This window comes from Trichomycterus rosablanca, chromosome 8 (genome assembly GCF_030014385.1).
Source record: "Trichomycterus rosablanca isolate fTriRos1 chromosome 8, fTriRos1.hap1, whole genome shotgun sequence".
Classification (NCBI taxonomy): domain Eukaryota; kingdom Metazoa; phylum Chordata; class Actinopteri; order Siluriformes; family Trichomycteridae; genus Trichomycterus; species Trichomycterus rosablanca.
In genome coordinates, this window is record NC_085995.1 from 8,445,234 (window position 1) to 8,461,299 (window position 16,066).

The 16,066-nt window shown below is 42.2% G+C and overlaps 1 protein-coding gene across 1 annotated transcript in view; it reads left to right on the plus strand.

The window, feature by feature from the left end:
* Nucleotides 1–16,066, plus strand: part of ints6l (integrator complex subunit 6 like) — a 34,486-nt gene that overhangs the window by 12,263 nt on the left and 6,157 nt on the right. The window contains exons 3-13 of the mRNA XM_063000454.1: nt 3,453–3,602; nt 5,455–5,544; nt 5,662–5,845; nt 6,870–6,998; nt 7,935–8,098; nt 10,707–10,859; nt 12,120–12,252; nt 13,973–14,067; nt 14,372–14,482; nt 15,458–15,673; nt 15,940–16,066. Coding sequence (XP_062856524.1) covers nt 3,453–3,602; nt 5,455–5,544; nt 5,662–5,845; nt 6,870–6,998; nt 7,935–8,098; nt 10,707–10,859; nt 12,120–12,252; nt 13,973–14,067; nt 14,372–14,482; nt 15,458–15,673; nt 15,940–16,066 — 1,552 coding nt within the window. The remainder of the gene's footprint in view (nt 1–3,452; nt 3,603–5,454; nt 5,545–5,661; nt 5,846–6,869; nt 6,999–7,934; nt 8,099–10,706; nt 10,860–12,119; nt 12,253–13,972; nt 14,068–14,371; nt 14,483–15,457; nt 15,674–15,939) is intronic.

The following is a 16,066-nucleotide window of genomic DNA, read 5'->3' on the forward strand; positions in this document are numbered from 1 at the left end:
GAAGGTTCCCCCCCTTTCCCCCCACAGCAAATCATTATGGTCTGCAAACCTGACTTATGGACAGGTTTAAGCCATATATGCCCTTAATTTATTTATATCTGTGTAGACGCTTAACCAGCCGATATAGTAGCTCTTGAATTCGACCCCGAATCTTAGCAGTAGTTGGCTGGTGTTTTTTATCACTGCATCACCCAAGAACCTTATTACAGGAGATTGATGCTATGGGAGATAAATTGTGGTTATAAATGTGTGTCAGAAGTAAAACTTGGTGCACTCGTTTTCATTGTTGTTATTAATGGGTCCCAGTTTTAATAAGAACACTGGGCGCCAGGCAGGAATACGCTGGACATGACGCCAATCTATCGCAGTTTTGGCCACCCTGCCCTCACACATAGCCAGTCAGATTTGTGTTTGCGTCTGGCCAGTTGAAATCATGGCTGAGATTCGAAGCCGAATCTTAGCGACGGTGGGCTAATGTAGATGACCACTGCTCCACCTAAATGCTAAATGAGTGCCTTGAGGCATTTATTTATGCTTTAAAAAAGTGTTGGGGGCGGCATGGTGGCTCAGTGGGTAGCACTGTCGCCTCACAGCAAGATGGTTCGATCCCCAGGTGGGGCGGTCCGGGTCCTTTCTGTGTGTAGTTTGCATGTTCTCCCCATGTCTGCATGGGTTTCCTCCGGGAGCTCCGGTTCCCTCCCACAGTCCAAAGTGAGGTGAATCTGAGACACAAAATTGTCCATGACTGTTTTTGACATTAAACTTGTGAACTGATGAATCTTGTGTAATGAGTAACTACCGTTTCTGTCATGAATGTAACCAAAGTGTGTAAAACATTGAAGCACTTCACCTGTATAATAAACAATTCATTGTTATTCATGGTTTCAGTAAAGATCCGGCTTTTTATGTTTTGTGCAAGTGTTTCTCTTTCTGTTTCGCCTCTGCGTCGGCGGACGAGGCAGAAATCAAAAGAAACGAACTCAGATTGCAGTCCAGCTTCTTCGGAAATAATCGATTGTTACTGCACAGTGCAGACGAGCCAAAAAGTACAGTTACACCAGCACCCGAATAAAATTCCATTAAAAGGATCTTTAATTTTTGGTAGTGTGTTCTGATTATAGACATTATAGACAGAAAAGCATTTAACTGCTTAAATCTCAGGATGCATTTGGTTGCTTTTACTGTGAGCCGCCCCCATACCCAGCAGTGTGCTTTGGTTGAGCTGTCTCAGGCTGAAGCTGTACAGGATCAGACCTGTTAAATCGTCCTTGTGGGGATTTACCATACATGCACGGTTACATCTGCTGTACTGATTTACTAAATAAATCATCTGCTTTCACTTCTAAGAAGTGAATCCTTGTTGTCCATTTTCTTCTTTTGATTATTTAGTGCAGTAATGGCTTTGCTGTGCGGTTTTCAGGACCAATGTGTGTCAGGAACAGACACATTAACCTCAGCATCTCTTTTAAAGATGTGAAAATGAAATGAAATTATGGACTGTGTCCAGGGGCAGCATTGGCTGGGTCGCTGCACACGGTCACTTACAGTGTCTATTAATATTTTCTAAGAGAAGAGTCATTTCAGTCTGTAATGATTCGTTTTATCACAGTCGCTGTTTTCTTAGTGGTTAATTGATTCAGCGTGTTGGGTGGTTCATAAAAAGCAGTCTTGTCTAAAACCTTGGGCTGTAAGAATGAACTGGAGCTCAGAATATTGGCTCAAATCATGACTGTACTGGTGACATCTATGAATTGTATTTTTGGTGGATGGTTTAAATTTATTTTCCAGCTCCCTGCCTATTTAGGGGTCACCACAGCGAGTCTTTCTGGTTCCCATACCTGATTTGGCTCAGTTTTTATGCCGAATGCGCTTCCTGATGCAACCCTTCTCATTTCATCCAGGGTTGGGACCTGCACTAAGAGCACACTGACAGGTGCACCTCCCAATGGCTAGGCTGTTTGGCCACCCCCAAACTAGGCCAGTCATGTCTGTTTAGATGCCCAACCGGTCGATAGCAACACTGAGGTTTGAACCCTGGATCTCAGCGGTAGTGGGCTAGCTTATTTTACTGCTGAGCCATCATATTTTCAACCCAACCAGCTAACCTTATTGGCTAAACCATAGGTACATGATTGCCAATTGCCAGTTATCCTGGTCAGAGTCACGGTTGGTCCGGTTTCCCCAGAATCACTGGGTGCAATGGACTACTACATCCCAGACAGGATGCCAGTCCATTGTGGGGTCTCAAAGACACAGACAATTACATAGTTGCCCAACCGGCTATCATCTCTGGGAATTCGAACCCTGGATCCCAGTTTGGGAAGAGATGTTAAATTGCCCCTAGGTTTAAAATGGATGAATGGGTGGCATGGTGGCTCAGTGGGTAGCACGGTCGCCTCACAGCAAGAAGGTCCTGGGTTCGATTCCCAGGTGGAGTGGTCCGGGTCCTTTCTGTGTGGAATTTGCATGTTCTCCCCGTGTCTGTGTGGGTTTCCTTCGGGAGCTCCGGTTTCCTGCCACAGTCCAAAGACGTGCAAGTGAGGTGAATTGGAGATACAAATTTGTCCAGCAGTGTGTTTGACATTAAACATGAACTGAAGAATCTTGTGTAACCAGTAACGACCTGTCCTGTCATGAATGTATCCAAAGTGTAAAACGTGATGTGTGACACACCTAATAAATAGTAATAAAAATAGATGAATAGATGAGTGTATTGAATCTGTGACGGGAGACGCCTGACCAGGATGGAGCAGATAGTAGAGACATGTCATATGCCTACAATTAATTCCATACCCGTTAACTTTTTGGGGTTCTTTTACATTTTTTCAATGTCTCTGGAGGTGCTTGGGTGGGGCAGTGGTCTGTTGTGCTAGTCCACCACATTCGATCTGAGTTTGAATCACAGCTGTGCCGACAACCATATGAGAATCTACCTGACATTATCAGCTATGTCTGGGGTGGATGGGGCGTGTCTGAAATCCTGTGATGGATTGGCACCCTGTCCAGGGTATTCCTGCCTTGTGCCTAGTGTTTCCAGTGGTCCTGACCAGGATAAAGCAATATCTGTTGATGAAAACAATGTCTGTGAACGGTGTCACTGAAATTCAGGCTCTCTCGGGATTCTGTGCACTCTCTCTCTAACTCAATCATTTTCTCACACAGGTTTAGGCAGAGGTGCAGTGTTTACCATATGTGCTTGCTAAGCCTGCAGGTTGTCTGTAGATTCAGCTAAATGCTGTAAAAATAATGTTGAGCCTGATATAATAATCATCCATCGTCCTTTAGCAGTTTCTTTGTGGCATATTTACCCACAGAGAGCCAGGATCTTTAGACCACACTGTTCTGTGTGTTTTCAGTACAAGTAATAATATTGTATGCAGGTCTGAGGTCTGCAAACGATTGTCCTCACAGTGCTGCAATATGACCTAATGCTCTGTGTGTTTGTACTCTAGGCGGGCTGGAAAGAGAACCATGCCACTTTCATGAGTGAACTGAAGAACCTGCAGGCATTTGGACTGACCACTGTTGGGAACGCTCTTCGAACCGCCTTCGACCTGCTCAATCTCAACAGGCTGGTATCCGGCATTGACAACTATGGCCAGGTATTAATTACACACTGGTTAGTCTTTAGATGAAGAAAATACATATTACAGAAGACAGAAAGCTCTTCAAATACAGTGGAACCTCGGTTTAACGGACTAAAAGGGGGGTGCACTGGTGCGTAAAATGCGATTGTCCGAAACAGGAAGGTTTTTTCCAGGGGGTGCAAAAATATACGAAAACGCAGCACTAAGGTCCACAAAAGTGCTAAACATGCACACGATATACAGTAAATGAACGATGTAAATATATATGTAAATATGTAATGTATACCATGTAAATACATATTAAAATTGGTGCACTGTACTACTGGGGAGAAATTTCATTTATCTTGTGTGGTGGAGGATGTTTTTTTTTTTTTTTTTTAACCCTTTTTTCTCCCCTTTTTAGCACATCCAATTGTTCAATTAGCATCGTGCTTCCTCTCTGTCTATGCCGAACCCTGCCCTGACGGAGGTGATTGAAGCTAACCCGTATCCCCTCCGAAACACGAGCAGCAGCCAGATGCATCTTTGCCACCCACACATTGACGAGTTTGGCGCCACCTAGCGTTGCATGCGGAGAGACACACCCTAAGGGCACCCTCTCCCATCTCTGTGTAAGCGCCTCCAATCAGCCGGCAGAGAACGCAATCGCATTCTGACAGAGAGAGACCCACATCCGGTTCTTTGTCCCACCCCCCACATGAGCAACCGGCCAATCGTTGCTCATATAGCCACTCAGCTTCGAACCGGTAAAGCAAGGCTGGATTCGATACCACGCTTCTCAGAATCCAGCCCTGGTTGCAGCGCGTTTCTTTTTACCGCTGAGCCACCTTTTGCCGTGATCGTATAGTGGGGACTCTGAGGCACTGCTGGTGGCTACTGGAGCAGTGCTGGTGCATAACTAGGCACCAGAACTTGCAAAAATTAAGCATAGGACACAGAGAAAAAAGTCGAAAACAAAGCAAGCCTCCCTACAAAATAAAGCCCATCACTCATGTAAACGGAGAGACGTGCGCTGGTTGGTTTTAAACATTGGACCGGGCATTTGGACATTAAATGGACGTTCCACTGTACTTAAGAAAAAGTAACATTACAGCCGTGCATTTCCAAATTCATTTTCATTTTCATCCACATCAACATAGTCCACACTCGGGTGGTACAGCGGTAAATTACGCTAGCCAACTACTGTTGGGATCCAGGGTTCAAATCCCCAGCAGTGCTATCGGCCGGTTATACACCTACATACAGACATGATTAACTTTGTCTTGGGACGAACACCTTGGGGGGTTGTCAGTGCATCGTACCCAGGGATTCTAAGAAAACTGGAATCCTTCATTGCATCTGTAATTACGGGCTCTGCTGGCTGGTTGAGGTGTCTCTAAAAGGGGTGGTTGATAGCACTGCTGGGAATCTGCACCATGGATTCCAGTGGTAGTGGGCTAGCACAATTTATCACACTCAAAAAAAAAATACAAAACATATTACAAATATGATGCATGGCCCCATTTTATTCAAAATAATTATGATCATCTAGAGCTTACAAATTCAAACCTTGACACCGTCTTGTCCCGGGAACTGGAGCTGATTTTAACCTGTTTTTATTCCTGTGTTCTGTATCAATCATGCAATGCAAACTTGAAGCTCATGTATGGACAGCTGTGGCCATTACAGGGCTTTGGACACCCCCTTCCCCCCTCAGACACAGCCTATCATGGCTGTGTAGACACTGAGATTTAAACTCAATCACTTGCACAGCTTTCATGCTTTTCATGCTAGTTATGTGTATACATAATCTTAAAAGCTTGTACATACAGAATGTTATTTTTCATTCACAGCAAATTGCTGTAAGTGTTTTTTTTATCCCCATCAGGGTCGGAACCCTTTTTTCCTGGAGCCGTCAGTCATCATTACCATAACAGACGGGAACAAGCTGACGCACAGCTCTGGAGTGTCAGACGAGGTAAGAACTGACAAACCATCCTCAAGGCTTTCTGTATTTAAAATTAGTCTCAGATGGCACGGCTCTTTGGTTTCCCGCAGCGCTAAAGGCGTCTTTTGTATCCTCTTGTCTCCTCAGCTTCACTTGCCACTACATTCACCGCTACCCGGCAGCGAACTAACCAAGGAGCCATTCCGCTGGGACCAGCGCCTCTTTACCCTGGTGCTGCGCATGCCTGGTGCGGCTGTGCCCGACACGGAACAGCTTGGCAGCGTGCCCAACGACGAGTCAGCCATCACCCAGATGTGTGAGGTCACCGGAGGTACAAGCACAACTCTCAAAGCGAAAGTCCCTTTAGTTTTCCATCACATACTAGAGAATGCAGCAGGCATTTAAGAGGGCAACAAGAGGGCTTCACACAGCTTTGGCATTTTTTATGCTCTTGAACAGTCTTCATTGTGGTGGGTCCGGTTTCTTTTGAATCACTGGGCTCGATGCAGTGAGTCTCATGCAGACAATTCAACCAGCCAGCAGAGGCCGTAATTGCAGTAGCTATCAGGAGCCTGTTCAACCCGCCCCCCCCCCATTACAAGTCGTCTGTGTGTGAGTGCCCAGCCAGTCAATAGCATAGTCTCTGACCTTGAGATCTCAGCAGGGGTGGCACGGTGGCTCAGTGGGTAGCACTGTCGCCTCACAGCAAGACGGTCCGGGTCCTTTCTGTGTGGAATTTGCATGTTCTCTCCGTGTCTGTGTGGGTTTCCTCCGAGAGCTCCAGTTTCCTCCCACAGTCCAAAGACGTCTAAGTAAGGCGAAATCGAGATACAAAATTGTCTGTGACTGTTTGACATTAAACTTGAAGTGATAAATCTTGTGTAGCAAGTAACTGCCTGATAAATAAATAAAATAAATAAATAAGATAAATAAATAAGATAAATAAAGAAATACGATATCAGCAAGTGTTGAATGTGGCAGTTGTAGCCTATCAGTTAAGGTACTGGACTAGTAACCGGAAGGCTGCAGGTTCAAACCCCACTATTGCCAGGGTGCCACAGTTGGGCTCTTGAGCAAGGCCCTTAACACTCAGTTGCTTGGATTGTCTACTGTCATAGTTCTGTATCTAAATCTGCTTCTGTCTGAACAGTCATTGGTCTGATCAAGAAGTCATTGCAGATTAACTGTCCTTAATCGGATGTTAGAAATGTACTTTGCAAATTTAACTTCACCTGTCTTGACCATGCTAAAGTAATATCAATGGATATTTCATTCACAATCAGGACCTTCTAAAACTGTTCCACACCCGTTCCGGTTCCAAAATAACCTATATATTTCCTGTCTGTGTTTCCAAGGTCGCTCGTATTGTGTTCGGACACAGAGGATGCTGAACCAGTGTCTGGAATCTCTAGTGCAGAAAGTTCTGAGTGGAGTTGTCATTCATTTTGAGAAGACTGGTCCAGATCCAGCTCCAGTGGGAGAAGGTAGGGATTATTGGATTGTCTTTCACACCAACTGTTTTGAAACCAGGATGGACAGAGGATATGCACTATATGGACGAAACTATTGGAACACTCCTTCTTATTTTTGAATGTATTTATTTCAGCCACAGCAGTTGCTAACAGGTGTAATAAATCAATTATGCAGTAAGAGTTTAGGGAAGACCCTTTTCCTGTACCAGCATGTCTATGCCCCTGTTCAAAAGCTTGGCTTAAAGAAACTGGCTATCGTTTTACAACCTAGCGATTGATGGGTGCAATTGTCAGTTTTTATTTTTTATTTCTTGTTTTCCGTTTTGCACCAAAAGCAGTCGTATGAAATAAACAATTTGCTTCCTTTGCTGACGCCCCATAGCCGTAGCTGCCACTGACCACTTCTTTTTACCTGCAAGGCTGCAATTATAATGTACGGAGAGTCACACAGTACCGTCCACTATCAATCGCCCCTTGTGCAGGCTGTAATATCAGCAGCAATGAGAAATCCCAGCTTAAGCATTGTCCCTCCCCCTAATGACACACAGCCAGTCGTGTGTTCGTGTAGGTGCCCGGTTGGTCGATAGCACTGCTAAAACTTAAATTCACGTCTGATGGTCAGATGGCTCAGCCGCACCAGGGCAAAAAGGAGCTGGTTCCAGCGGAATGGCTCCTTGATTAAGGGCGGGTAAGATTAAGTCCTAAATCACTTCTGCTCCTGCTCTCTGTACGGCTTGGAGATCTATAGCAGGTCTCTCACTTTAAATCAAGCTTAATCATCAACATGTCTAGTAGGTATTCCCTTTTAATTACAGCAGTATAGCTACACTTTACAAAAAAGTTTTGTTTTTTTTGTGTACTCAGTAAGCTTAATCTTGGGTCTGTCATGGTATCAACTGCTACCCTGCTGTCTGCTATTACTGATTTGACTTTCTTTTCTCTGTATAGATGGCCTGCCGGATCCTGCGCGGCCTCTGTCATCATTTAGCCCTCAGCCTTGGCACAGCTGCCACAAACTCATCTACGTTCGACCAAACCCCAAGACTGGTGTCCCTGTTGGTCACTGGCCAATTCCAGAATCTTTCTGGCCTGACCAGAATTCCCCCACCCTGGTGAGTTAGGATCTGCAATCTTTTACAGCACACCTTATTTTGCTGTTTTGTTCTGTGCAAGCCAAAAGAGCAGCAATTAGCCTCTAATTCAGTTAGCACACATAACCCATGCCATTTCCGGACAAACAGTGGAGGATGTGGTTTTAACAACTGTAGTCAACAACATTTCATTTGTTCTTTTGAGGAAAACATTGGCCATGTGATCACCATAATTTGGACACATTATGATGTTAAAAAACAAAATATTTGCTCATTGCAGCTGAAGTCGTCCTGAAGGTCTTATAAGAATGCTGGGGCGATACGGTTGCCTCACAGCAAGAAGCTCCTGGGTTTAATTTCCAGATGGAGCAGTCCTGGTCCTTTCTGTTTGGAGTTTGCATGTTCTCCCTGTGTCTGTGTGGGTTTCCTTTGAGAGCTCCAGTTTCCTCCCACAGTCCAAAGACATGCAAGTGAGGTGAATTGGAGATACAAAACTGTCCATGACATTAAAAACTTGAACTAATGAATCTTGTGTAACCAGTAACTACCTGTCCTGTCATGAATGTAACCAAAGTGTGTAAAACATGACATTAAAATTCTAATAAACAAATAAACAATAATTATTGAACATAGAACATTACTCCATTAGAACATAGAACATTACTACATTACATTATCAAAAGTATGTAGACACCCCTTCTCTTATTTCAGGCACACACATTGCTACAGATTACATGCTTACGTTACAGACATGCAATCTATACAGACCAATATTGCCAGTAGACACGGTTGTACTTAAGAGGCATGTAACCTTTTATGTGGCACTGTCACTGGATACCACTATTTCAACAAGTCAGTTAATCAGTTTATGCCATTGCCCGTCTTTCTCTTATCGACTTATTTGCTGTTACTGTGGAGTAGAAACTTTTAGAAGAAGCATCAACTTAGCCACAAAGCATCAGACCAAATAAGCTTACAGACTGAAACCACTAAGTGCTGAAGCCTGTGCTAACAGTCTTTTCTCCATCTTGCTGGCTAATGTGTTTCAAACTGCTTCTGGAAGTAATGTCATTGCATGAATAGTTCGAAGCTGCTTATTAGGGCTGATGCTAGATCTCTTATGTTGTAGGATATGGTGTAATGTTCCAACCTACTAAGAGAACAGCAGACTAGTATTACTGCTCATAGTATGAAACCTGTATCTTATTGCTAGGGCCCTACTAAATTCACAGCAGTCATTAAATAACACTCATAAATGGAATGATGTCCGTGTTTTGACACACTCCCCTCTGCGTCCAAAGAATTGGTTGGGAGTTAGGTACTAAACTAAGGTACCCGAGTGTTTTTAGCTGCTTTAGACTTCAACATCTTGGACATTTTGTCTAACTGATTGCTAGTGTAACGGAGCGTCTTTAGAGTTTGCTGAGTTTATAAAGTAAGAAATAAACTGTACATAGACAAACTATCAGGAGCAGAATACTTTACTGGCTTGTTCTTTTAAGGTGCAGCACAGACTGCAGAGAGATGATCACGTGTGTAGAGAAGCACACTTTTCCATTGATTATGGAATGCGCTCAATACATAAACACATACATCAAACATTGTCAGCACACTACACCACAGACAAGTCTGTTACACGAACTAAATTGCTGTATGATTGCTAGGACCCCTTTAATTACAAATTGCGCCTCATATTTCATACACTACGTGAATGAAAAATGTTAAATCGCTAAACACAAACCTTACATTTTTATTTGTACAGGCTCATTTCACAGTCTGTGACACAATTTTCATGGCCGTGAGTTAGGTAGGGCCTTACTTATTGCCCCAAATCCAAGACCACAGACCAAGTAGCAGCAGCAATAATCACAAATGGATACTCAAGAAAAGAAAAAGTACCTAAAATAATTCCCATCTACATTTCAGAAGCCTATGTCATACTTATGGCATTAAAATTCGCAGAAGAGACCCAAAGGTCTAAAATCATAATATGCACAGATTCAGAATCATGCCTCAAATAACTAGAGTAATACACACCAGACCACCCCATCATCAATCACAATATAAAGACAAGATACAATACGCCGACTCAAACATAATACCAATCATGCCATAAAATGACACAGATATGTTAAACATGGCGTTAAAATCCAAAAAAACTAACATACTTATTGCCCTTAAGGGGCACATAGGTGTTACATCCTTGCTGTGTGAATATTGCTGATTAAGGCAACACATGACCTTTCCTTCTCAGTTCATTGCAGTAGTGCTTTACCACTAGCCTCTTGTTATGAGGTCATTTCCTCCTCCCGCCTCTTTTTTCTTATTTTCCAGTGCCATGGCTGCAGTATTGACTTGCATAAAAACAACACAATTGGCCGTAGGCGTCGGGTGCACTGCTGCCTGTGCACTAGTACTAAATGACTCACTAGAGTTTTAGTAGTGCCTGTAATGCTGTACTACTGATTTACTTTGCATTATGTGACTACCAGATTGTGTATGGAACAACTTGTGTTGCCATGTGGCCGCAACACATGTTTATGTCAAAATGTGCCATTCTCCGAACACATACCCTTCAACACACTAAATAACATTCTCTGACGGTCTGTCTTCTATTTATTCTCTTTAGCCTCCACGCTCTGCCCATCCAGTGGTACGCTTCTCCTGTGTTGACTGTGAGCCCATGGTGATCGACAAGCTGCCCTTTGATAAGTACGAGCTGGAGCCGTCACCGCTCACGCAGTATATCTTGGAGAGGAAATCCCCTCACATGTGCTGGCAGGTGTGCTTTACCTTTGTACACTATATAGTCTCTTGTTTGATCTTAGAGCTGTATTTACAAATTATTTTATACTACCTGATATCTTAGCCACAGGTACTTAGCTTACCTACTTAGGTAAACAGCCACATCATGGTCGGTGTGTTTTGTCTATATGGGTGAAAAGGTGCTGAGAAAAAGTCATTGCACATTTGTAACACTGAACAATCTGAACTCATCAAAACATGATACGGCGATCAGGTCATGCATTGGTTTATTACATTAGCCAACCACTATAGGCCAGCCAGGCATCTACACTGACAGTACTGGCTAAGACCTGCCATAGGTTGCCGCCCAGTATATCCTGGTAAAACCAGACCCGCCACCACCCTGACCAAGCAGTTTATGAAAGTAATAAATAATAAATGTGACACTAAAAGATAACACAAAAGAAACAACACATTATAAAACTATTTCTTTATTTAGGAAACAAAGTTATTTAACTCTAATAGCTACTGTAACCTGCAGATATCTGGACTTGTCTTTTTATTACTTGTATCTACTGTCTTCTCAACTCATTTGGCAGTCCATCCATGTGTACCTGCATTCCTATTGTTGGCTCAAATATATAAATGGCACTTTTATAGTCAATTTAATTAATTAATATTAAAAGTAATAATAATAAAATACAAAAAATTACCATGATCCATCTCCAGACCTGGTCAGAAAAAGCACTATGTGGCATCTAACAGATTTTTAAAATATGTTAAGAATTAGCAAACATAAAGTGAAAATATACTTTAAACTGTTAAGTATCTAAAGAGAGCAAAACCACATGTAGAAAAAGAGATGCAAACTTTGTTCTGACATAAGTACATTTAGACACAAGTACGTACACTATTTAGACACATAGTGACTTAATTTTAGTAAAAGCAAACCTTGTTGTTTAATATATATATACAGTATATATTCCAAAGAAATGTTGTAGGAGGGGGAACTTCGAGAGAGAGGCCATTATAGAGGCAGATTTTACAAAGAATGTATCCAGAACAACAGAATGTATATTTTACTAAGAATACATAGATATAGGTTAATACAGCATGTTAATCTACTTTTGGTCTTTCTTCCTGACTCCATGATTGCCACACAGACATTTTGCAACATTTGAGATAAAATGTAATTATTTGAGAATTATTTCCAGCTCATATCTTTTTCTTTGAGGGGAGCCGAGGGAGTTGTGCTTAAAAGAGGTATTCTTGCTAACCCCCTTTCCCTGCCATCCAGGTATTTGTGAACTGCAGTGGCAAGCACAGTGAAGCAGCTCAGCCCTTCGGCTACCTGAAAGCCAGCACCACTCTCACCTGCGTCAACCTCTTCGTCATGCCTTATAACTACCCCGTCCTCTTACCACTTCTCGGTAAGTGCTATCGCGGATACCCAAACCTTTGCATAACACTGACCTGTCACAGCAACACAGTGCATGAAATCATACAGACACAGGTTAAGAGTTTCAGTTCATGTTTATGTTGGAAATTAAAATGGGATTAAATGTGCCAAAGGGGTTATTGAGGTATGTAAAGCTGAAGTCCAGGTCCAAGTCCACTTTTTACTTCTGTCAGACTAGCACAGGAATCTGAGGCTACACAGCTGAAGATGTACTGTTCCATGGAGTAATCAGTCTTGATTGTTGTTCTGACGTTCAGATAGCAGGGCAAGACCTATTGCATAAACAATATTTATGTTTTGTCTCATGGGAGTGGAGTATCTATATGGTAGGTGTAGCTCATTAAATTGCCAATAATTGAACATATATATTAATGTATCTATATCTATATTTGTTTGTGTGTATGTATTTATATATACACTGATCAGCCATAACATTAAAACCACCTCCTTGTTTCTACACTCACTGTCCATTTTATCAGCTCCACTTACCATATAGAAGCACTTTGTAGTTCTACAATTACTGACTGTAATCCATCTGTTTCTCTACATACATTTTTAACCTGCTTTCACCCTGTTCTTCAATGGTCAGGACCCCCACAGGACCACCACAGAGCAGGTATTATTTAGGTGGTGGATCATTCTCAGCCCTAAAGTGACACTGACATGGTGGTGGTGTGTTAGTGTGTGTTGTGCTGGTATGAGTGGATCAGACACAGCAGCGCTGCTGGAGTTTTTAAATATTGTGTCCACTCGCTGTCCACTCTATTAGACACTCCTACCTAGTTGGTTCACCTTGTAGATGTAAAGTCAGAGACGATCGCTCATCTATTGCTGCTGTTTGAGTTGGTCATCTTCTAGACCTTCATCAGTGGTCACAGGACGCTGCCCACGGGGCACTGTTGGCTGGATATTTTTGGTTGGTGGACTATTCTTAGTCCAGCAGTGACAGTGAGGTGTTTCAAAACTCCATCAGCGCTGCTGTGTCTTATCCACTCATACCAGCACAACACACACTAACACACCACCACCATGTCAGTGTCATCGCAGTGCTGAGAATGATCCACCACCTAAATAATACCTACTCTGTAGTGGCCCTGGGAGAGTCCTGACCATTAAAGAACAGCATAAAAGGGGGCTAACAAAGCATACAGAGAAACAGATGGACTACAGTCAGTAATTGTAGAACTACAAAGTGCTTCTATATAGTAAGTGGAGCTGATAAAATGGACAGTGAGTGTAGAAACAAGGAGGTGGTTTTAATGTTATGGCTGATCAGTGTATTGTATATATAGATTGCTTTATCTTATCTAAATGCTTTACTAGATGCATCTGGTAACTAGTCCCTCTCATTATTGTTCGTAAAATGCCAAAGTACTTTTTAATTTGAAATTTTCTTATGATTATGTGTGTAAATTTGCCTTTTAGAGTGGTTTGGAGGGGGGGGGTCAAATTTACAGACATCAAATTTTAGATTTCCAAAATACTGGTCTGTGAAAACACTGGTAATCAGTTCTTTGTCTTTGTCAGTTTAATTTTAGGTTCAAGAGAATAAACAAATCACAGATTTAACTTTTACAAATTGGGTTTGGAAATAGACCATACTCTATGAACTATATCAATTAAACTTGTACTTTGTCTTACAATATTGTTTTAAATATTAAACGTTTGTTGCTGTGTTCTTGTCTGAACAGATGACTTATTTAAAGTGCACAAACTGAAGCCAAACCTCAAGTGGCGGCAGTCCTTCGAGTTGTACTTGAAATCCATGCCTCCTTACTTTCTGCTGGTAAGATCTGCACATTCACTCAGGGCTGTTCAAACCATGTTGTTCTGTTTCAGTAGTGTTTGTTTATAATACAGATCTATAATCTGTAACGTTGGCTTGTTTAAACTCTTGCCAATCTTTTTATGGTCATGTGACCCCTGTTAGCACTGTTCCTTTGTGTGTGTGTGTGTGTGTTTGTGTATAAACCTCACTATCTATAGAGACATGGTACTGTAGTTTCTGTTCCCTGATGAAAATGACCTCGTTTTCTCTTGCTCGATCATTTTTCTTACTCATCTCTCTGTGTCTGGCTGCCTGCCTACAGCCCCTAAAGAAGGCACTTAGGATGATGGGAGCTCCAAATCTCATTTCTGATAACATGGACTGTGGCCTCAGCTACAGCGTTATTTCCTACCTGAAGAAACTCAGCCAGCAGGTCAGCTTTCTTATCATCATAGTATTAACAATTGTTTTGAACAATTGGTTTTTACATATCTAGCTGAGAGCATACCTAAAAGCCACTTATGCAACATGGGATTATTGTGTGTAGCAAAACAACAATATAACTCTTATGTAAATCCTTGTCAAAAATATCTTTGAATTAATATGGAAATGTTGACAGTGTTCAATTAAAATGCATTAGATTTATATAATGAGGGGCGCTCAGGTGGCGCAGCGGTAAAACACGCTAGCACACCAGAGCTTCTGTGGCTAAAATGAGCTCCTACATGAACAACGATTGGCTGTTGTTCATACAGGGTGGGAAGCCGGACCAGGGACTCATCATAACTGATGCAGTTATGATCTCTGCTGGTTAATTGATGGCGCCTGCACAGAGTCAAGGAGTAATGCGCTGATCAGGGTGTTGCTCTCCGTACACAAAAGCAGGTGAAAAAATGCAGTCGGTACTGCACACATGTCGGAGGGGGCGTGTGTCAGTTGCGGCACTCCTCAGTCGGCAGAGGAGGGTAGTCTTGGTAGAGGGGAAGCATAATGAAATCAGAGTGATTGGATACAACTAGAATAGGGAGAAAATTGGGGGGAAATTGCAAAAAAAAATTATATAATGAAATGAAATAATTATTTATGAGCTAAAACCCTATTTCTAGAAAAGTTGGGACATTTTAATAAATGCCTGCAACACAGGGGCAAAGTAAGTCCAAACTTACTGTGTTTGTGTGGATGCCCAGCCAGGTCGGTGGCTCTGCTGAGTGGTGTGCTGGCACTCTAGTTTAAGCTTTATTTAAATGTCAGGCAGTATTGTAGTCTGGAGGATAAATACTTTCTAATAAATGTAGAAAATAAAATGTGTTAAAAAGAGTCAATAACCTTTACTGTGAATATAAATATATACTGATTATAGCTGTGTGACTAAATAACACGAATAAACTACAAATATTTGCTCTTTTAGGCGAAGATCGAGTCGGATCGGATGATTGTGTCTGTAGGTAAAAAGCCCCCACAGGAAACGGGCATCAAGGTAAAGAATCACTCAAGCACTTTGTCTCTAGCTCACCGACGCGACTTCAAACAGCTGCTGCAGGGCATCACGGGTGAGGTGCCCCTCCGCCTCAACGACATCAACTTCAAAGAGTTCGCTGGATTTCAGATCGCACTTCTCAATAAGGTACGGCCTGTAGCGGCTGGGATGATCCAGCTCATAATCATACATAATCGTACATAAACATGCACCCGGTAACCAATTTGTTTGCAATTTGCTTTCTAATTTTCATTTCCGTGATAAACATTTGTTTTGCTGAGTAAGCAGCACTGTGGGTTTATAGTTTACCATATAATAATTATACATTTTTCATTTATGTGCAGCTGACAGTTGATAATGGAAAAAGAAGTTATTACCTTTTATAATAATCTCAATTTGTATTTCATTTGCAGGATGTAAAGCCGCAGGGATATAGAAACGCGTACGATATCCCCCGGCGAAATCTTTTGGACCAGTTAACGAGAATGCGCTCGAATCTTTTGAGAACTACACAAAAGCTCATCAGGAGCCAAGACGAAG